The sequence below is a fragment of the Micropterus salmoides genome, unplaced genomic scaffold (genome assembly GCF_014851395.1).
Source record: "Micropterus salmoides isolate LMB-PRFRI ecotype aquatic unplaced genomic scaffold, ASM1485139v1 Ms_hic_scaffold_1, whole genome shotgun sequence".
In the NCBI taxonomy this organism is placed as follows: Eukaryota; Metazoa; Chordata; class Actinopteri; order Centrarchiformes; family Centrarchidae; genus Micropterus; species Micropterus salmoides.
The window spans coordinates 22229804-22253008 of NW_024040040.1; the positions used below are offsets into that span (position 1 = coordinate 22229804).

At 39.0% G+C, this 23205-nt stretch overlaps 3 protein-coding genes across 6 annotated transcripts in view; 2 read left to right on the forward strand and 1 right to left on the reverse strand.

Annotated features, from left to right (window-relative positions):
* nlgn4xa (neuroligin 4 X-linked a) overlaps window positions 1-23205 on the forward strand; it is a 319083-nt gene that overhangs the window by 285226 nt on the left and 10652 nt on the right. The window lies entirely within an intron of this gene.
* On the forward strand, window positions 6327-8353 carry LOC119905475. Its single transcript, XM_038722548.1, has 7 exons — window positions 6327-6543; window positions 6634-6722; window positions 7033-7137; window positions 7226-7425; window positions 7521-7685; window positions 7797-8065; window positions 8175-8353. The coding sequence occupies exons 1-6, from the start codon at window positions 6366-6368 to the stop codon at window positions 7873-7875; spliced, it is 816 nt and encodes a 271-aa protein (XP_038578476.1). The 5' UTR covers window positions 6327-6365; the 3' UTR covers window positions 7876-8065; window positions 8175-8353.
* Window positions 15733-21901, reverse strand: LOC119905489. Of its 4 annotated transcripts, none has more exons than XR_005444830.1 (10): window positions 21744-21901; window positions 20011-20215; window positions 18278-18806; window positions 17959-18119; window positions 17680-17871; window positions 17314-17399; window positions 16951-17201; window positions 16730-16858; window positions 16293-16433; window positions 15733-16199 (listed from the first exon to the last, which is right to left on the reverse strand). XR_005444830.1 is itself a non-coding variant. In XM_038722573.1 (7 exons), the coding sequence occupies exons 3-7, from the start codon at window positions 17339-17341 to the stop codon at window positions 16071-16073; spliced, it is 678 nt and encodes a 225-aa protein (XP_038578501.1). In that variant the 5' UTR covers window positions 17342-17399; window positions 17680-17871; window positions 17959-18267; the 3' UTR covers window positions 15733-16070. The 4 variants fall into 4 exon arrangements, 1 of the variants encoding a protein (XP_038578501.1); XR_005444828.1 differs by having other exon boundaries at window positions 20011-20218; XR_005444829.1 differs by having other exon boundaries at window positions 17314-17505; window positions 20011-20218.

Genomic DNA, 23205 nt, shown 5'->3' on the forward strand with positions numbered 1-23205 from the left:
TGAAATCTAAGTAAAGTAATTTCCCTGACATTTTTGTGTTACTTTACTTTTAATAGACGCATGTAACAGATTTTATACTTCCTGTGAGTATAATCCAATCAATCTTATTTTCATACTGTATATCCGATGTGTAATTTGATAAATTGTGTTGTATGTCGTGCTCGCATCTCAGAGAAGACTCTGACTGCAACATGCGTCTTTGTAAAGAGAGAAACGGACAGAAAAAGTCTCTAAAACTGAATTTACCATACAGAATTGAATACGAGTGCACTCCAGATTTAGCGGCAGCCAGCTGACCGTGTGCTTCTCCCTATACCGCAGTTCTGTGTCCATGCATGCAGCAAACTGAAAGCACTGTCTGTCGGTGCGTCTACGTGAAAAGAGAAGGAAGACATGGCTGGTAGTATTGTCTTCAGAGTTGTTAAACACCTCAGCGCACTGAAGGAAGCCATCTGACTGTGTGAGGGGCAAGATCGTTGATGTCTGCAGGCAGAGTAGGAGCTCTCCTGTCTGACTGGTCCACCAATAGCAGAGAAGATGACCCCTTGAGACACAGCCCCTCCTCATTTGCATAATGAGGCAGAAATGCATACAAAAATTTAAAAAAGACAGGCAGAAATAAATACCATGGGTGAAAATAAATAAGGTAGAAAAATACAAAGGAAGAATAAAACAGACAAAAATATTAAAACACACACATAAATAAATACATTTAAAAAATTAGTAATAAATAAAGTTGAATAAACAAATAAGGTAATTATAACAAAGGTTAATAAATAAAGGTATTATTATATATATACTAATAATACTATTAAAGGCACTATTAAAGGCGTATTAAAGGCACTAATTAAAATATATACATTGATGTCTCCTTGTATAATTTAATAACTACCTACATTTATTAATTTACTTTATTTTTTGTGTATTTAATTGGATGCTTATTTATTTATTGAGCACTTATTTATTTCTGTATTTATTTCTGACTGTGTCAGGATCGGTCCTCCATAGTGGGGTGGGAGAGTTATCAAGCACGTAAAGTTTGGTTCAGATGTGAGCATGTACACTGAAGTTACAACAACTTCCTGTGTCATGGCGAAGACTTGATCTTTGACGCCACGCCACGGACACACCCATTGACGAAAACTCGAAAATAGCACAACTTTTCATCTTCAATGCCTTTAGAAGGCACAGCGAAAATTTGAAGTCGGTCGGACTAAATCCCTAGGAGGAGTTCGTTAAAGTACGAAGTGTGTAAATCATCCAAAATTTGACGTAAAATTCAAAATGGCCGACTTCCTGTTGATTTTAGGGCATCTCTCCAAGAGGCTTTTTTATGCGTCTGGACAAGGTACACGTACCACAGAAAATTCGTGCACGTAGGTGAAACGTGCGGCGGGGGCTGCTTCGTTAAAAGTAACTTCCTTCTGCCAGCAGGTGGCGCTATGACTGTGGGTGAATGTCAGCATGTACATGTGTTCAAGGCGGGACTTGAGAACACACTCGGATTATATATATATATAATCCGAGCAAATTCAATAGGGACCTCACACGGTCGTGCTCGGGCCCTAAAAATATATATATAATCCGAGCAAATTCAATAGGGACCTCACACGGTCGTGCTCGGGCCCTAATAATAATCAGAGCAAATTCAATAGGGACCTCACACGGTCGTGCTCGGGCCCTAAAAAAAAAATCTGAGCAAATTCAATAGGGACCTCGCACGGTCGTGCTCGGGCCCTAATAATCTGAGCAAATTCAATAGGGACCTCGCACGGTCGTGCTCGGGTCCTAAATATATATATAATCTTAGCAAATTCAATAGGGACCTCGCACGGTCGTGCTCGGGCCCTAATAATCTTAGCAAATTCAATAGGGACCTCGCACGGTTGTGCTCAGGCCCTAAATATAATCTTAGCAAATTCAATAGGGACCTCGCTCGGTCGTGCTCGGGCCCTAATAATCTTAGCAAATTCAATAGGGACCTCACACGGTCGTGCTCGGGCCCTAAAAAATCCCTTCAGTTTCAATAGGAACTTCGCACGGTTCAGGACATTCTTACTGTGATGGACTATATTAATGTATGTTTTGTAATGCAATTTTCACAAAATCTGCTTCTATATTTTCCTTTGCCGGATTTTTTGATGCTGCTTCCCACTGTGCTTGCTCACACACACACTCACACACACACACGTGCTACTGCTGAGCCTGGGCAGTTAGATACAGAAAGGAACACATACACTCAGAGCTATAGAGTTTTAACACTGTGATCCTAACTTTACACTATAAAATAACACTTTAAATGATGAAAATGTAGACCACCATTGCTCTAGTAATTAATGATAACAATTTAGGCTATAATTCTCCAAAATAATTCACAACAACAAATAGTTAGTTTCTGCTCCACAGTGCTGTCACGTGACAAATGAATGACTCAAACCTAGAGACCAGCGGCGTTGCTAGACATAAAGCTCTACTAGGGCACAGGTCCCCATATCCCTCATGTAAATATTTGATTTATTTTTGATAGAAGTTTATGAAATGTCTTAGTATATACCTTACCTCTATGGAACATCCAAAGTGACAGAACTGAATGAAAGAATAAATAAATAAATGGGGAAATAAATGCAAGAAAGAATTAATGAATAAAAGAATAAATAAATAAATGGGGAAATATATCAAAGAAAGAATGAATGAATAAAAGAATAAATAAATAAATGCAGAAATATATCAAAGAAAGAATGAATGAATAAAAGAATAAATACATACATTTGCTTTTGCCTTTCCCCAATGAGACCTATTGTCATTGCTTTTCCCTTAAGAGACCTATTGTCACTGCTTTTTCCTTACAGACCTATTGTCATTGCTTTTTCCTTCCTCTTCCTTAACTGTCAATCAACGTGTTGTGGCCCGCCCACTAAGTCAGGTCGAGCAGCCGATGACTGATACTATCTTCAGTGTGGATATGCTGTCCCTGGAAGAGTGTAATGATTGGTAGAAAGTTTAGAAGGAGTTATGCTGCGTTCAAAACCGGTCGGAAACTGGTTGAAACTTCCGACTTCCCACATCAAAGCATTCCAGGTGCATGGTGGTACATGACACCGAAAGTGAACAAAAACCATGGCTAACTGTGACAACATGTACACTCAGTTGCACCCTCAGCAGTGTTTTAGGTGTTAATTAAAAGGATGGCATTTTAACTGCAACAACTTAATATAACATAAATAGCTATAGCTAACTAGTTAAATGTTCAGTGTATAATATATCTGAGGATCTATTGACAGAAATGCAATATGATATCCATAACTGTGTTTTCAGTGGTGTATAAAGACCTTGCATAATGAACCCTTATGTTTTTAATACCTTAGAACGAGCTATTTATATCTACATACACGAGGCACCCCCTGCTGTGGAGGTCGACATATTGTGTCATCATGTTTCTACCGTAGCCTACAGCGAACAAACAACGCTTTCGTCACTACCTTGAAAGAGAAGCAGCAGAAGAAGTAGGAGCAAGAGCAAGAAGAAGTTGTACGTTTCTAACTACTAGGTAGTAGTAGAAGCTCTACTTTATTAGTAGTGGAATTTTGGACAAATGGAGGACCACAGCTATTATTTAGCACAAGAGCTCACGGAGGGTGAATCTGCTTCAAAGAAGCGAAAGCATGATGAAGCCAGACTTATACGGGAGCGACGCAGGCAGAAATCATGGGTAAACATCTGTGTGGCTTTTCCCAGATGGAAGGGTCTAATGAGGGAAAAATGTTTTCAAAGCCACACCGAAGTTGCCAGTTTTCTGATGCACAGGTAAGGTATTCCAACTTTAGCACTGCAAATGAAAACTTGTTTGATAATGTTAGCATTAGCCAGAAGCTAGCCATAGACACCGTGAGAAATGACTTTTCCCTTGTCAGTGGTGTAAAATATGTAGTTGGATAGTTTCATGTGGTTCTTCTCCCTCGCTGTGTTATGGCTTTGCTATGTGGGGATAAATGTGCTGGTTACGTTCGTGAGACAATCAGCTGATTAGTATTATTGACTGCAAAACAGTAAGTTAGCCTACAGCTAACAGCTCATATTAGCCAGCTAAACATTTACTACCCTATTAGAAGAAATATGTAACGTTAGTTGGATTGTTATTTCGAAGGTTGTTCTCCAGCACTTCAGCTTCGTTTAGTGGACAGAAATGTGTCTTTTGTGTTTGTGAGACAATCAGCTGATGATTACAATTAGCTAAACCGTAACATTGCATGGAGCATGGTGGCTCAGATTAGCGAGCTAAATGTTTACTGCCCTGGGGGAAAACATTTATTTTTACTGCTAACAGCATTATGATAACAACACTGCGTGCTTATCAAGTGACTAATTTTGCTTATTGTCAGAATTTACATTAAAAACAACGTATTTGTTTGTATTGCTTCTAGGGTGCATACAAAGGTTACCACAAGCTCAAATTATGGCACTCAGTACTTATTTGTGTTATATTATATTGTAGAGCACCCTTGATCCTCACCTGACTATGGCTTTGTAAACTTACCCATGATGTGTTTTATAATGGACTGTGGTACAGAAACAGAGCCATTTTTACACACTCTTCGCTTACGTTTTCCATGTTGTCTGTTGGTGATCATACTTGCACTAGATGTGATAGTTTTTGGGATATTCAATTTATTAGGCAAGATGAGCAAACCCTACAAAGATGTAACACATTGTGGATTACAGTACAGTAATGTATTACAGTCATGTAGCACTTCATTTATTGAGGCTGCTGCTGTTTCTCCAGCTACTAGACAGGTCCTGCAGCATCGACTCCCTTGAAGAGAAAACCTTTGCAAGTCCCAGCTCCAGCATTGTCTAGCATTGGTGCTTCTAGTGGAACAGACCGGTAAGTCATGCATAACAATATATTAATTTTGTCCTAATAGCTTTGATTAGAAACATGAACTTTATGATTAGTGTGTTATTTTATTTTTGGTCTATATCTACTATTGAATATGTGGGATTTACACAACTTGCTCTGGTTATTCTTTACAGAGATGAGCATCTTGATGTCATTCCTGAAGCCACAGAAATTCAGGGCCTTGAACAAAGGTAACATGTACACATCATAACTTTTAGCCCTGTATTGCTTTTCTCCAAATGTTCATAATATATATTTGTAATATGTTTTTTGCAGCTTACATGACATGAGCACTGTTGAGGAGGACTTGGAGGAAAATGTTTTCAATGACCCAATGAACAGTGTATAAGTAGCACTTCTGAATTACATGTATTATTTTTCAGTGATATTATTTGAGAACTTGTTTTTATTATGTAAAGAATTGATTGGGCAGATAAAGCTTCATCTTACTCCCTTGAAAGAGATGATGGACAGAATGGTTTCAGCTCTGATGAAGAGGATCTTCCACCGATTTCTATACGGTGTGTTATTTGTCAGTCTCAATTTGCAATTGTTTTGTGGTGTTTGTTTACTACAGATTTTTGTGCCTCAATAGAATGGGTGGAGCACTGAAGAAAGCACACTCTATCGATGGACTTCCTTGCCTGCACATGAAGATGTTCCTGATGAGCCTTCTCCCTGTGATCATGACTCTGTTTTCCCAGAACCACAGAATGTCCTTCGTGAAGATGACATTAGGTGTCAGAGCCTCCATAGTGTACGAGAACTGCTTAAGACAACTGGCTACATTTCTGATCCTGCCTGTGGATAAATGCACTGGCCTTCTGAGGACTGGTGCGCCGTGCAACTCTGTTGCACCCTTTGAGATCAACATCACCACCAAGGGCACAGCAGCTACTATCGAATGGGTAAGTCCAGACAATCACAGAATATCACAACTTTAAATTAGTATAAAATGAAAGGTTATACCAAAAGCCAGTGCTGTACATGACAAAAGCAAATGTTTCTTCTGTGGGACTTTTAGATATAATGGACACAGCTTGTGGAGGTGGAATTCCCAGACTGTGATGAAGTTTGGGATGCAAGCTGGAGATTTTCTCTTGTCCACCAACATTTTGTTGTTTGGCAACAACTACGCAAACGTTGCCCTCTTGTTCAAATTCATGAACACGGGGATGGTGAACAGGAACACTTTCTTCTCCATTCAGGACACTTACTGCGTCAATACAATAAAGGATTTCTGGGAAGACAGAAGGACAGAGGTTCTTTGTGGCCTTCAAGGGAAAGATGTTGTCCTAGGTGTGTAGTTGATACTGTATTATGTAACATAGCTATTGAATACACTAAGAAATGACAGTATGGAAACAACTAATAACTGTTTTTCTGTTGAATTATATTTTTAAAAATTTCAACGGATGGCAGAAATGACTCTCCTGGTCACTGTGCACAATACTGCAGCCACACCACCATGGAGAATGACACCAAGGAGATCATTCATGTTGCCACCATAGACAAGCGGCAAACATCATGGAACTCTGTCGTCATGGAGAAGGAGGGTTTCATCCAGACTGTGGACAAGCTTACATCAGAAATAAAGCTAGTGGAGATTGGCACAGATGCTCATGCCCAGATTGGTGCCCTTATGATTAAGTATTCATGTGATATATTGTATGGATGCATGTGTATAACAGCAATATAAATATTATAGTAACATGACATTATTTACCACTTCATAGACCCAGACAAAGGCAAATACAAGGCCCTTGGAATTCATCACAGTCTGGACATGTTGCATGGTGCGAAGAACCTAAAAAAAATAGCAGCAGTAAGTGTAATAACTGGCTAATGTTGTGAAACAATTATTAACCATAAAGTTACTATTCTGTACATCAGGGTTATTGAACTATGTGCAGTTGATGGATGACAGTACGGAAGGTTTCATTGCACTCAAAGACAACAGATTTTGTTTACTTTCCTCTGCCAGAAGATGTGTTACTCATTCTAGACATTTGGTGTAGTCATTTAGTGTTTTCTTTTTTGGGGGGGGGTGTTGAACATTTACACTTTCACCTCTACACACAGACTATAGTTGAATGCCTGTATTTTACAGTAATATTTATTTTTCTCTTTTCAAGGCAGCAAAGATAAAAGGACCGTCCATCCTCTTCAACTGGCTGAAGGACATAGTCAACCATTTTCGGTGGTGTTGCAAGACTGCTGACACACGTGGGCAGTTTCTTGTAAGCACACAATTTTATTATATCTTTGAGTAATTTCATTAATTGCTATATTAAGGACATATTTATAGTGCATTTTTCTGTTTTGCAGGCATTATGGGTTGGCATCCTTCACCATGTCTGCAACATTCACACCTGGACTATGGGAAGTTGCAAACACGGGCACCTTGAATCGGATCAAATGCGGGGAAATATGTGGATCCAGAGAGTCTCCCAGTGCCACAAAGCTTTAGTGGATATAGTTCTCAATAAGAGGTGGCAGAAAGATGTTCACAAATATCTGCGATTCAGGTAGTGTGGCTATACTTTTTCACACTGATGTATATTACTAATATTTATGCTTACTGCCCATGTACACATAAGTATGTATTTGTTTGTTCTATCAGATCGACTGCAGACATAGAGTCATTCCAGAATCATATCCTGATGTATGCCAGCAAGTGCTATGCTTTCAGCCCCTCAGTTTATGAGGCAAGAGTTCTGCTTGCTGCTTTGGACTACAATTTCCACCGGAACCGACCAACAATGAAAACGTTGGACGGCAAAGAGATGTACGTTTTACACTTGTATAATATTCCCATTCATAGTACAATATTCAGCCCATGTTTTATATGCAATTGATTGTCTTTACACTCAAGGTTTTCTCTTGTTCTACTTTACAGTTTAGTGGACAGAAATGTTTCAAAAGTTTCAAAAGATTGTATAAGAAGAACGGTAGAAGATACAGCGGATATGCCTTGAAATCTGAAAAAACCTACAGATACATTTCTGAGATGCAAAGAAGGATTGTGAAGAACAGACTCACAAGTGGAGTGGGGATGCCTAGAAGGAGGAGCCTTCTCCCAGATGACCCCAGACAGCTTGGTTTGGTGCCCCCTGTACCTGTACCAGCCACATCAGACTTGTTGCAGAGACGTCAGAAGAGGTCTAGGTAAGTTACACAAATTTGTTGCCTATGTTGTACCATATTACATGTCACTGAATGATATTTACATTACAATATAGTCTGTAACTATGTTTGATGGCACTGTCTTCAACAGGACCGTTATTCCAACCAGCATCTGATGTGGAAGGATCCCCATAGGAGATCACCTTGCATGTGTCCTGGTACTTGTCAGGCAGGATCACGAGGGAAAGAACTTCAGTTCACTGACAAAGTCATAGCTTTTACTCTTCAAAAAGAGAAATTTATTAACATTAAATTCTGTTCCTACCCTCCTCCAGTGGTTATTTCATGTTTTTCCATTTTGTACACTGTATTCTGCTAAGTCCACTGTGACCAGCGCATATTATTTTCAGTAGGTAGCCTAAATTACAGTTTACAATTTTGAACAGTAATGATAAGTAAGGCTACAGCTGTCCCCTATTATGTAAATATAAATAACTAAAATTGGTATTGGAAATGTTATGGCAAAGTTTGAAATTGTCATGCTTAACACGTGTTCAAATGTATATAAGTAATATATAAAAACGCCATGTGCTTTCCACCATGTGATGGCGCATAGATAAGATGCTTGCCTGTGGTGTGGGAGGCCTGGGTTCGGTTCCCGCTGTGAGACATCCACCATTGTGTCCCTGAGCAAGACACTTAACCCCTAGTTGCTCCAGAGGCTTGCAACCTCTGACATATATAGCAATTGTAAGTTGCTTTGGATAAAAGTGTCAGCTAAATGAATAAGTATTTCTTACCTTTTTATTTTTTCAATACCATCGAACTGCAGTTGAACAACTATAACACAATATACATATAACTATACAAAATACATCAAATTTAAATAAGGAGGGGAGAAATATGAATAAATATATATAGAAATGTAATAATACATCAAATGTTAACTATGTACATTTGTTTGATTATGCTGAGGCAGGTTTGTGAGTATTTGTGTGAAACCGTATGACCATGCCATAGGGCCTGGAAGGAAATTCACAGTCCAGGAATAAAACCTGTGTAGTGTCCTTGAGGATCAGGGAACTTGTCCCTGATCCTCCAAACACAACAACTGGGCCTAAAGCTCCATGTTGCCAATAGATTAAGTGTCAATAGGCACCATGGCGTTACTCCCTGTTGTCATCCCCAGGCTCCCTGATGTTGCCTAATGCCTTAATGTCCTCCTGGTACTGCCTGCGAATAAAGCCTTCTTCAAGGCAGTACTGGGAGAAGTGTGGCAGTAGGCTCACACAGTTCGCTTGCTCCTGGCCACAGCATTTCCTCTCCTGGTCTGTAGGCATTTCCCTACAGTTACCACAAGTACACCAAGGACCTCCTGGCACTCCGGCATAAGGAGGGGCATCATGTCTGCGCTGATGCATTATCAAGGCATCAAAGACCAGGCCTGGCTGCCTCTCCAGCAGAAGTGTAGAGAGCTCTCTGTGTTCTTCAAGGGTCATTTCCTGAAGAAGTCTGAAGAAAGAGGACACAGGGAAAAATACTCAATAAGCAATATTCTCTGCTTCAATACTCTGGTTACTCTGTCTCGATGTTGTTTTTAAGATTGTATCCATTCCAAATGAAATATACCGGTACTCATTATTATTATTACTATTAGTATTTAATGCACAATATTTATCATTACACTTCTGTTGATGCTGTAAATTACTTTACATGTCCACATTACCATTATTTACATTTTATAATTTGTATATTTAATTATTTGACTTGCTACTCTCTGCTGTCTCAGACGACGACTTCTTTTATCCTATGTCGGCCACTGAAGTCAGGTACATAATTTTTTCCGAGTTCACAAGTAGGAAATCCAACTTCAGGTGGCGTTCCATGGTACCTTTTCTAGTTGGAGGTCGGAAATTTGCCAGTTGCCTGGAACGCAGCATTAAGCTGTATTCACAGGCAGGTAATGACATCACACCTACATGTAACAAATCTGTTTCCTGGACTTTTTACAATAACGGCTGACAAGTGAGTGCCAGATAATTCCCTACAGTCACAGATAATGGGTTGAAAACTGTTGATGGAGATCCCCTATACAACACAGCTTCTTCCCGCCAAGTAGCCTGCAATGGCCGAATTACATCAAGACCTGAGAAGAGAACTTAGTCAAGAACTAGTAAATATTGCTCAGTGGGTGGAGGAATATGGCGTTTCGGAATTTATTTTGACAAGGGTGGAAGATGCGATGGAGAGTTGTATTGCACAATCTCCAGGAAGTAGCCACACAACTCAGAGAGGGATCTGATGTGTGGAGGACATCAACAACTGGACGACGTCCACTGGAAGTTCCTCTGGATGTAATGGAGTCCTACATTCTGCAGGGTTTACCAGCTGCTCAAATTGCTGACTTATTTGGAGTGTCAACGCGAACCATTAGAAGGTGGATGGCACATCACGGATTGAGGTAAATTTGTTGTAACGTCAGTTATCTGAATCTGATAGTCAGACAGATAAATTAAACAAATTAGGTGGATAATCGCTCATGGCTCAAAATGATTAACTGTGGCTCATAGTCAAAACCAGCACTGGTTTGCACACATGAAAAGCATTGTTGATATTAAGTTAAGGTTGCTCCAACCTGTAGCCTACATCCATGTAGCATTTATATTAATATAAAAGAAAACCATAACAGTAGGCTATGCATGACTGACATTGATTGCCTAACATTTCACGTTAGTTACCACTGCTGTTATCAACTGTTCTGACAGGCTATCTAATTTGTACACTCCTTTGACTGACAAAGAAGTGGACAGAATTGTATTGGAGATCCACAGAAATTTCCCCAGAGCAGGATACAAGATGATCCATGGTCATATTAAATCAAGAAGCATACATCTGCAGAGTAAGTAGGCCTATATGTTTTCTTGCAAATGGTATTAGCATATTAATGTTCGGATAACAGCTAATTGATAGAATGGAACATTTAAATGATTCAATTGGTAGCCTGGATAGGGCAAATCCGACTGTGGGACACTAAATTAACTGATAACCATTTTATTCTTGTGTAAAAGGATGACTGGTTAACATGTGAACTCAGATATGTTTCTGCAGGGTTGGACTGGACCGAATTACCTAGCTTTAATTTGTTTATTTCATGCTGGAAAAACGAGGAGAGGGCTGTCAGCTGAAGGCCGTTTTGGATTGACGTTAATTGTCAACTTGACCAGCTGCAGCGATAATATCCTATAGTAAGCTTTTTTTATAATACAGCAAGCAGGACAATCCACCTTGTCATTGTCTCTCTCTGTGTTTCTCAGTCAAATAAACGTTGGCGACCGTTAATAAGTCGATGTTAAGAACTTCCACGCAGCTATATGGCCACACGTTTTAGCGTTTGTGTGTGTGCGTCTATGGTCTCAAGCCCCGTGCAGATGGATCCATGGTGTAAACAGGCGCTGTGCGAGTTAACAGCTGTGGGTGGGAACCATGACAACGGCTTATGTGCGCTGCCAAATCTCTTAACTGTGTTTTCTTTATAGGCTATACAAACATTATAATATATCTAGGCCTATTTTGTGTTGTTTGATTTCTGGACACTGCTAAACACTGTGATCAGTAGTTGTTTTGTAGGCGTGCTGTTTGCACTTTTGCATTATAAGCATAATGTTAAGCTATAGCTTATGTTTTTTGATAATTTGATGATTGATGCTAAAATATAGGCCTAAAGATAATCATTTGAACATCTGAGCAGACTATAGCTTATATAGTCTATCACTATTCTATTATTATCTAGTCTATTTTTTTCAGTATAGGCTAATTGTGTTATCATTACGATTGGTTTAGGCTATTTCTCAGGGTTTTTATTAGGTTTACCTTGAAAACCCAGTGTTCAGATAGGCTACCAATGGTCAGTCCCAGATGTTTGTATTTTGTAATGTGGATAACTTTCTTCCCAGATGAACAAAGTGGCCAAATCTATAGCCTACCTAGCTTGGTACCCATTACATCAACAAATAGTTGATGTTAGTCTACAATGTTAGTTGTATGGTGGTTTGTGTGAACTGGGTGGCCTGGGATGGAGTCAAATTTCCCAGCCTTTGTGCCAGTCTGCCCCTGACTGAGGGAGTTGACATGGCTTAGATCTAGCACCAACACCATGAACTGTATGTGCACTAGATGTCGCCCACAACATGCTGGAAAACCCAAGTTTACTGAGCCAACTGGCACCACACAGTTTAAACAGAACACGTTAATGAAGCAAAACAGCAGCTTAAAACATAAAATATTTCTAGACAGATACACAAATAAAACAGCATCGCAACTTCCAGTATGTGGATTTGTTAAGCACCATTCACTTAAAATGTGATTGTGAACTAAAATAAAACAGCACTTTGTAGGCTAGTTTGTATATTAATCAAAGGATTGATCAGTAATACAGTTAAAAAAGGTAAAAAGTGAAAAATTACATTGCAGGTTGCAGGTTCTGCCTGTTGACCACAGTGCTCCTTGTAAAAAAGTTAGTCTGGAGCCCTGCTGGAGCCCTGCTCTGCCCTGTAGCTTCAACAACATATAACTGTATATGATAGGTATTTGCACTTCAACAATGCTGGACATTGGCTACGATATGACACATATTTCTATTTGCTTTGCTTACGGCAGGGTATGATGTAATTTCTTGCCAATAAAAGTGCGAGTACTTGTTCAAATTTGTTCAGATATATTGTCTTTAGATGTGTATAATCTCAACAGGTAAACACAATGCCAAATCAAAGTCATTTAAAGATAGCAATTAATTATAGTCTACCCATGCTACAAATATCAATGTAACTTTCTGTGCTTCTGAAATGCAGCCCATCGTGTGCAGGACTCCTTACGAAGGGTGGGTCCTGAGGGTACCCTGGCACGACAATTATCCATGCACATCCTGAGATGCAGACAATATAGTGTCCCTGCCCCGAACAGTTTGTGGCACATCGATGGTAATCACAAACTTATAAGGTTGGTATTCCAACATTGTTTATCACAGATATGTGTAGATATACTTTGGAATGACACAGTTAACTGTTTTTTGTCCCCAAACCTGCTGTATGAAATACAAATGTCGATTGTCATAACTAATTTTACAGATGGAGGATTGTCATCCATGGTGGAGTGGATGGATTTAGTAGACTCATTGTTTATATAAGATGTGCTACTAACAAACGATCCACCACTGTTCTGGACAGTTTCATGTCAGCTGTTGCTCAGTATGGCTTACCATCCCGCGTTAGGTCTGATAAGGTAAAGTAATACACTTAAATTACATATTGTGATTGTAATAAAAGTCACAATTAGCCACAATGTCAATGGGAAGGGAAGACTACAGGATCAACCTGTTTAGCATTAAAGTATTGGATGGTCAATATCTTTTACTATTGAACACTATACGAATCTTATGTAAAAGTTATATAGTCAATGTCTAAGTCTATTTTTGCATTAATAAAAATATATTTACTTATTTGGAAGGTGGAGAAAATGTTGCAGTTGCACATTACATGGTGAACTTGAGAGGACCAAACCAACATTCCCACATCACAGGACACAGTGTGCGTAATCAACGGTATGTATTGGTTTGGTATAAGGTCTACAGTGTAAAAATAAGTAACATGATAAAATACATGTTCATTGGTGATAAATATTTTTACTAGTTAGCCTATTAGCTGTAACATTTGGAGTTCATTTTCTTTCCATTTTTGTCAACAGAATAGAAAGACTATGGAGAGATGTCTATGGGAATGTCCTTCATCTATTCCACACCATCTTCTTCAATTTGGAAGCAGAAGGAATGAGAGACAATGAAAGAGATCTGTTCGCTCTCCATTGGATCTATCTTCCTCAAGTGCAACAACATCTCCAGGTATTCAAGGAGGCCTGGAATCACCACAAACTGAGGACAGAGGGAAATCAGTCCCCCATGCATCTCTGGCTCAGCCAGCCAAGGGAGGGAAATGCAGATAACCCAACTCAGGTATAACTGCAGCGTTTTGTTGTTTTTTTTTTGATGGTTGATTTTCTCCAAAAACATCCCAGTCAAAATTCCAAAGTTAGGTCCAAGTCTTCAACAAGGGAATGTGAGGATGCTTAGCCCATTCCAATTAGCAGAATTCTGACATCTCACACTACCAGTGATAATAACCAGTGAAATCTACACCACAGATGTTGCCTTGAATGGCATTTGACACTATTGTTGTCTTAGTTATGTTTTTTCTATTTTTAAAATTCTGACAATAATTCTATAGAACTTTATCTAGAATAGTATACTTAGTATATAGTATGTAGTTACAAACCCAGTTGATCTGTTCAGGTTGGCGATGATTATGGGATTGACTGGACAGGCCCTCACAACCCATACCCACAAGATGTCATCGTACCTGAGACACAACTACCACGTCAGCTTACAGAGGCCGAAGTTGCAATGTTACCAAATCCAACAATTCCTCTCTCAGATGCACTACAGGCATACATGGATACTGTAAATATTCTTAAAGACATTCTTCAAATTTAAAGAGTAAACATTAATTAGCATGTGCATGTCCAGATGTGTTTTTACTTAATTTATAACAGATTAGTACATTCACACTGACCTTTTGAACATCTTAACTGTCAGCTGGACATCAAGACAAAATCTTTTGTAGTTATGTGATGTATAATAGAGTATACATTTTGTTGTTTGTCTGTAGGTTTGTTAAACATTTGTTTGTCACCTTGTACAGGAACAGCAGTTTGATTTCACATAAAGTTCAAGATGCCAAGCAACTTTGGATGTCAGCTATATTACTCTATTTGTAGAAAACAGCAACTGAATTGTGTGCATGTCAAATCTAATAAACTACTTCTAAACATTTAGAACTTGTAATTTCTTTGCTGAAAATGGTGCCGGACTTTCTAGATTTCAACTTTAACAGAATGAACACATGCATAAAACTGACTAACTTACATTTTTACACCCTAAGGAGCTGCCTGAGGATTCTCTGTATTCATAGTTGCTATCTGAACTCTTTTCAACATTCCAGAGATAAAACAACAACATTTAACATATTAAAACTAATAATTCTGGTTGTAAAATTAAAGCGATCATTAATCCAGTTTACAATGGTTTGGCCTTAAACAAGCCCAAATCCACTTTCCACGGTGTTGATGCTTGCAAGTAGAGCTTCACGAAAAACACTGTATGACTGATAATGTGATGGGAGCTTCAGTGTTTCGAAGCATGTGCTGGCTGTAGGCATGCTGCCACGTCCAACTTTGACGACAAGTTCGTGTGGAAGAACTTCCCATCCATGCCAGAACTTCAGCAGCTGTAGGAGATCTTCTGACGATGCTAAAATTAATTTTATTACAACTTCATTAGTTTGTATTGGTGGATTTGGCGCATATAGAAAAACAAAGACCGTTCACTTGGCCATCTTGACAGACTTTCCTTTTTCAAAACCGTGCAGAATGTGTTGGCAGGGCAGCAAAAGCAATTATTGCTATGTCTAGGGCAGATATCTTTTGAAAAATGTGATCTAAATGCATTAAATCTGTCACCTTTTACAAGACAGAAGCCAAACTTGGGGTTACATGTGCAACTAACACTTTCAGGTAAAATGTCAATGGTGTGTTTATGTATGTGGATTTTTGTATATGAGTGTATAACATTTCGGTAGTGTTTGAGAATATTTCAGCTGTAATTGTGAAAAGTCTGTCAAGTTTATTTCTGTTGACATTTTAAATTTATATATGAGAGTTGAAAAGCATAGTGTACACTACATCAGTAGGGAATGTGAGAGGTTTTCAATTAAGAGTATTTTAGTTGGTTAACTGGGAGAGTCTTATAATACATACCATGTGAAAAATGACGTATTTGTAAATGCAAGCCAAATTTTGGATTATGTCCCCATATGGCTCCTAGATCACCTATTCAGCACATTCTCATTCATCGTAAATGTACTTGGAGCTTGGACTTTCATTTAATGTATAAAATCAATTGAGGACCATGAATATGATTGGAGTACCACAAGTGAAGATACTATATGGAAACATCTTCAATAAATTTTCTCAAGAATCCAGATATGTGACATTTGTCTTCAAGACTTGTATCATCATCCTCGTCATCAGTGTCGGACTGCATTGGCCAAGTTACTCTGTCCAGAATCACCTATATGATAAAAAAGATCATTCAAATCACACAATTAATGTTGGGTAGTAGTCAACGGTAGCAGTTAATCATAATTACTGTTTGCATACATACGTGTGGCTGGTAAGAAACAGAAGAGCTCCTTGGAAAGAGCAATGGGATGGTGTCTGGCCTCTCTGTCAGCTGATCCATTACACGTGTTTCTTTTAGTCCTCTCTTTAGCTGTTTAATTTGCTGTCGAGATCGGCCAAGAACCTATAAAAAGCAATGCTTTTTTTGACACTTCATAATATCCATATAAGAAGATGATCATTTTTTAAACACAACGTAGCATCAAATCCATTTCGTTCTTGTAACATTTGTGCCTTCAAAGTTACATTTATGATAAACAAGGAAAATCCACTTGCATAAAGTTCATTTTTTTTGAACAGTAATATTTTTTATTAAAAAGTTACATGTAGGATTTGTGAAAGAGCTTACAGTAATCATTCGCTCAAATTTTTAAGATGGCAAATAATAAATTAAATCTAGCAAAATTATATATAACTCACTGCATGAAAAAGGAGCTTCTCCAGTAGCCATCTCTTGTTTTCATTGGTCACTCCTGGGAGATCCCACCCCAGTGCCAACTCTTGGATGGACCGCTTCTGCTCTGCCGTCAGTATTGTGGACCCTTCAAGCTGTTTAAAACATTTGAACAAATATTTAGAGTAATACAAATTTAATGCAGGTACAAAATAATTTATAAATTCAGGTAAGGTGAAATGTATACCAGTCTGACTGTCTCCCTGACATCTGTGTCACAGCAGTCTTCCATGTCAATGCAGGCCATTTCAGGCATTCCACCACTCAAAACATGGACAATGGCTTGGCTTAGACCAGTCAGACATGGACCATTGTGCAAGAAAGAATGACCTATGATGCGTCCGGCAACTAAGAAAAGGTCACTATCTACAATGACTTGTGACATCGAGGGCACAAGATGATCCTTTTCCCCTTCGAACAACAAGGTCTTTCCGTTTCCTGAAAGATTTAGAAATACACTTGATGTATGAAGTTATTGTGATAATTAAATACAACAAATAGTGCCAATATCTGGTATTAAGATATCATATCACAAAATTGTCATACTAACCAATTTTCCATTGAAATCCAAATTGCATTTGGACATTATAGTAGAAAGGCAATGCCTGGTCACACCTTCCCCAATAGCTGCATCACCTATGATAAGAATACAAAATGTACATACACTCTTGCTTACCTCCGCCAAGGTAGGAAATATTTTTGCCGCATCTGTGTGTTTGTGCCTTTGTCCATACATTACAAACTTTTCCAAAAGTTGGGCACAGATTTGGAAAAAACACAGTAAGAAGGTTGGTTATAGGCCAAGGAAAAACTGATAAACTTTTCATGCCGACTAACAAAAAGGGTCTGCTCTACTGAGGACACACTGTAGTTCCTGAGTACAGTGGATAATGTGTCTTTGTATTACTTGCTGTACCTTCAAGTGTGCATTGGAAGGGAGCAGTCCAATCCACCTTTGGCCTTTTATAGAAGGCAAGAATTCTCTTCTTCCTGTCTTCAGAGGAGTCCCTAAGGTCCATTCTAAAGTGTAGCTCCTGGCCGGATTTTTTCAGAATACTTTCCCTGAAGAGCTTTGCAGCCTGTACTGCATCATGAACCCTCTTCCAATCTTAAATTAGAAAAACAAGAACAACGTTCCTTGTAATGTTAACATTTATAGGCAACATTTTCTAATAAGTTAATATGCTACACAAACCATTGTCTGACTCCATGTATGTACAGCTCTCCGTGGAATCTGTCAGATCTATGGACTGAATCAAAGACTCTGATGGCCCTGAGGTGGATGCCGATGATGCTGTCATCTCTTCACTGACTACAGGTGACGCTGTCAGCACCTCAGCTGCTTGTGTTTCTGGCCTTATTTCAAGAGTGTTCATAATTCAGTGATACAGTGTTTCAAGACAAAGTTTTAGTGCTTTACATAATCGCCTATGACTGTTTAATTAAAGTTAGTTATTTCAATACTTATACAACCATCACAAAACAGTTTATAAAACAGTACATAGTTGACATACCTCTTGCATGCATCAGTGTGTGCCTTTATTTCCACAAATTGGAATTCACCCCCACAAGACAGGCACGTGATGAGAGGTCCCATTGTCTGTGAGGATCCACTACTAGGAATGGCTTACATATGTAGTTATTGGCATGTTATTCAGAAATTAGTGAAAACTGGCAACATACCAGTGTCACACACACATACCTTACTCCCTAAATGTTTTTTTCATAATTGGCCCTATCTTTGTTGCAAAAGCATTTAGAAACTATCCTAAAAATTTACCTTACATTTCAAACTTAGACTGACCTTATCCGTATTCAGACTTCTTTGAAGGGGTCTGATGTAAATAGTGGCATGACCAATCATTGTCTCAGCAGACTTTAGAAACTTTACATTGTAGCCTGTACTTGGGCAGGCAATGAGCAGCAGTTCTCTGCTCCGTGTTGAGCCACGGATTTTCATGAGTTCAAACCCCCCTGCTTCGCTCAGTTTTGGGTATGCTTCCATCAGGCACTGCTTAAAATAGTCTGGGGAGGACTCTTGTCCTACAACAAACAATAAACCATTATTGACAGCACCAGAAACTACAGTATGTAAAAATATGTCACAAATAGCCTACTTGATTTAAATAAAACAATGAACTTTTCATTAACCAAACAAATGTTATCTTATATAATAGATGTCTATGAAGATTCTCAGTCATCCAGGTCATAGTTATCCAACGAAGGTTAAAATCAAGGGCAACTGGACTTGGTTGAAGATACTGGAAGACGTTTCGTCCCTCATCCAAAGGACTTCTTCAGTTCTGACTGACTGGCAGGGAAACTCAGTTATTTAACCTCAGTGGAGTCGCTGGCCCGGGTCATTGATACCGCTGGTTCGTTAGTGTTCCTTGTTGCTGTGACGACAGTCGTTACAGTCGTTAAGACTACCTGTGGCCAAGACTGAACGACCATCGTTGGTATCTTCACCTGAGGTCAATAGGTTACGATTGTTGAGTTTCCTGGGAAGTGATGAACACAGACCTGTATATTGGGGAGACTAAACAACCACTACACAAACGCATGGCTCAACACAGAAGGGCCAACTCCTCAGGTCAAGACTCTGCAGTCTACTTACATCTGAAGGACAGAGGACACTCGTTTGAGGACCACCAGGTGCACATTTTAGACAGAGAAGATGGATGGTTTGAAAGAGGTGTCAAGGAAGCCAACTACACCAGGGTTGAGAAGCCGTCATTGAACAGGGGAGGGGGTCTACGCCACCACTTACAATGCTGTCCTTTCATCACTTCCCAGGAAACTCAACATACGTAACCTATTGACCTCAGGTGAAGATACCAACGATGGTCGTTCAGTCTTGGCCACAGGTAGTCTTAACGACTGTAACGACTGTCGTCACAGCAACAAGGAACACTAACGAACCAGCGGCGATGACCCGGGCCAACGACCCCACTGAGGATATAGCTGAGTTTCCCTGCCAGTCAGTCAGAACCGAAGAAGTCCTTTGGATGAGGGACGAAACGTCTTCCAGTATCTTCAACCAAGTCCAGTTGCCCTTGATTTTAACCTTCGTTGGATACTTATATAATAGACTATTACGCAAAAAAGGTTATGATTAATAAATGATGAATGATGTGGATATTGCTTTTTTCATAGGACAAATTATAGTAAAATCATGTGATAATGTGCTGTAAAGGCTTTATCCAGAGAAAATGTAATGAATATTGATGGAATCTGATAATCTTACCTTGAAAAGTTATTCTTTTTTCTCCTAAACCAGCATCTGCCAGTTCACATTTCTGCTAGCGAGTGGGTACCAGTGTGGACGTTTTACTGCTTAAACAGCAGAACATGTGTGTAAATGTTACCACGCTTGTAGCTCCAAGATGGCGAGAGCTTCCCGAGGTACTTCGATGGCGAACTCCTGTAGGGGGCAAAGAGTCTTGCCACTTCTGCTGAAAAAGAAAAGGAGTGTTAGTTTGCCAGCCTCAATGTATGATAGTACTTCCACTGTAATCGTTTGTGCCAAAATTTTACCATGGTATAAATGATTACCATGAAAATGTACCATACTTCTATGGTAAACTATCTCCACAATACCATGCATCAGATATACAGTGCCTATAAAAAGTATTCACCCTTGGATGTTTCACCCTTTGGTTTCTTTTATACATGAAATTATGGTCAGTATAATTTTTTGACAGGAATTTGCCAAAAAAACTCTTTAATTAAAGTGAAAACAAACTAATGTCAATTAATTAAATACATATAAAGTTAAGAATATGATTGTATAAATATTCACCCCCTTCAGGTCTGTATTTAGTAGATGCACCGCTATTACAGCACTGACTCTGTGTGGATATGTTTCAATCGGGCTGGCACATCTGGACACTGCAATTTTTCTCCATTCTTCCTTGCAAAACAGCTAAAGCTCTGTCAGGTTGCTCAGGAAACGGGCGTGAACAGCTCTTTTCAAGTACAGCCACAAATTCTCGATTGGATTGAGATCTGGGCTTTGACTTGGCCACTCCAGAACATTGACCTTGTTGTCTTTGAACCATTTCTGTGAAGCTTTTGCTGGATGCTTGGGAGCGTTGTCTTGCTGTCTTGCTGGAAAAAATCTTCTCCTAAGTTGTAGTTCTCTTGCAGACGGAGTCAGATTATAGAGTTTATAATGTATTTTGTATAAATACAAATTTTTCTGGCCCCATCGGGGCACCGTTATTGTCGAGCCCTGAATCAATAGCATTTGTTTTCTTATTCACTGTTTCAGGTTAAATCAGATTTGAATTATATGACATGGCTCTTGTCTCTCGAGACATAACATTATACTATGCTAGACACTATAGCAGTATAGATAAGCTCAGACCTTATTGATTTTCGGGTTTTGACAAATTTGGAACAGAGTTCTTATAGAACCGGGTCTCGATCCCCACCCTTAAGATGATGATACACGGAGCAACTTTTAGAGCAATCGTGCAGGGCAACATTGCCGTCAATGGTAATGAGTAAAGATTAATACGGTAATCCCCTTCCCCCACCACTCTGCAACCCGCCCCGTAACCCCGCTATGCGTTCAAAACATAGTCAGACTTGCCACTAGCAAGATTGCCCAGCAACATTGCTCAAAAAGTTGCTCCGTGTATCATCAACTTTAATTAAGTTCTGTTAAAAACGTTTGTGTGGTCCCCTTTTTATATGCATCATTTTAGGCTTTGTAAACAAGACATATTTGGTTTATGCTTTATTATAGATTAAAACATGCAGTCCATATACTGAAAAAAAAAAATCTAACAAGTTGTTGCAATCTAGAGAGGAGCCACAGGGGCACGTAAGTTACACAATGGATCGCTGGCCTCCGTGCCAGAAACTTTTTTCAGTGACGTTACCGTTAGCATAATGTAAGTTAACTTGCAGCATTCGTTCGCCTATTACATTGCTAACTTCAACACATATTAAGCAACAATAATTTACACCTACCATCCACAGGGTCCCTTGGTCTTGGTAGTCCGGCTGGAGCAGACGGTGGAGTGTCAACGACATCCAACCTGTCTGCAGTTTCTCTTAAAATCTGAGAAATGGACTTCTGCATTTAGTTCTGTCTACGTTAGCAGCAGCAGCAGCAGCAGCAGCAGCTTTTTCTTCTTCTCCCTCCTTGTGGTGTTGTTGTCAGTTGGCAAATAACAAATTGGTGCGTTACCGCCACCAACTGGTATGGAGTGTGGATCAGACCTTTATATGTCTCTGATCATGGAGAGAAATACTTCTGTGAGTGATTACTTGGACTTAATGGGCGGGCCACAACACGTTGATTGACAGTTAAGGAAGAGGAAGGAAAAAGCAATGACAAAAGGTCTCTAAGGGAAAAGCAATGACAATAGGTCTCTAAGGGAAAAGCAATAACAATAGGTCTCCTTGAGGAAAGGCAAAAGCAAATGTATGTATTTATTCTTTTATTCATTCATTCTTTCTTTGATATATTTCTGCATTTATTTATATATTCTTTTATTCATTCATTCTTTTTTTGATATATTTCTGCATTTATTTATTTATTCTTTTATTAATTCATTCTTTCCTTGATATATTTCCCCATTTATTTATTTATTCTTTTATTCATTCATTCTTTCTTGCATTTATTTCCCCATTTATTTATTTATTCCTTCATTCAGTACTGTCAATTTGGATGTTCCATAACCAGCTTCCCTTGCTTAACCCATTAATATTGGCCATGTCAGAAAGGGATTTGACCAGAGCATTTGTTCCTCAATAAAATAAACAGAAAAAGCAAGTGCTAATTTGTTCATGATTCACATTAATAAGATTTAAAAAAAAAATTGTTATATTGTTATTGAGGAAAATTATACTGTAGGAATTATTGTTAGGCTATTGTTTTATTGTCCAGCCCTAATTTATACTATGACTTGACTGAATAAGTGATGTTTATTACTGAAAGATGTACATATTGCCCAGTCTGCCTCACTAATCAACATTGTAATAGTCACTGTGAATTCAATGCTTTCCATCTTACATTAGTCCAGAGTTGTAACTAAACCTTCACTGAGAGACAGATAATTATTGTCTCGTTTTAAAATGATGTGCCAAGGGGTCTTGGCAATATTACTGGGGTACAGCACATGGATACAGGGGGACGTGCCCCAGTAAAAAGGGTCTAACAATGCTTATGATAGAGACCCACAGTTGAGAGTCGTGAGCTAATCATTTATGTTTCCTGTGCTGCCTGCTTACCACAGCCCTGTAGAAGAGCTGTCACATGACAAATGAACGACTCAAATTCAGAGACCCACAGCTGAGAGTCGTGAACTAATCAATTCTGTTTTCTGTGCTGACGGAGCCCATGCAGCTGCCGTGTGATGAGTGAACGTAAGAGTCCAAGACTATTCACACGCACGTGAAAATGAACAGATTACTCACTCAGACTACT

Excerpts from the sequence above, each read along its gene's own strand:
- LOC119905475 (XM_038722548.1), top strand. The coding sequence starts at position 6,366 with ATGGAGAATGACACCAAGGAGATCATTCATGTTGCCACCATAGACAAG. Across the intron at positions 6,544-6,633 it reads CCAGATTGGTGCCCTTATGA|ACCCAGACAAAGGCAAATAC; the intron begins TTAAGTATTCAT and ends ACCACTTCATAG. Across the intron at positions 7,686-7,796 it reads ACGTTGGACGGCAAAGAGAT|TTTAGTGGACAGAAATGTTT; the intron begins GTACGTTTTACA and ends TCTACTTTACAG.
- LOC119905489 (XM_038722573.1), bottom strand. The coding sequence starts at position 17,341 with ATGCAATTTGGATTTCAATGGAAAATTG. Across the intron at positions 16,859-16,950 it reads TCAGGGAGACAGTCAGACTG|CTTGAAGGGTCCACAATACT; the intron begins GTATACATTTCA and ends TGTTTTAAACAG. Across the intron at positions 16,200-16,292 it reads CTGTTTCTTACCAGCCACAC|GTGATTCTGGACAGAGTAAC; the intron begins GTATGTATGCAA and ends TTTATCATATAG.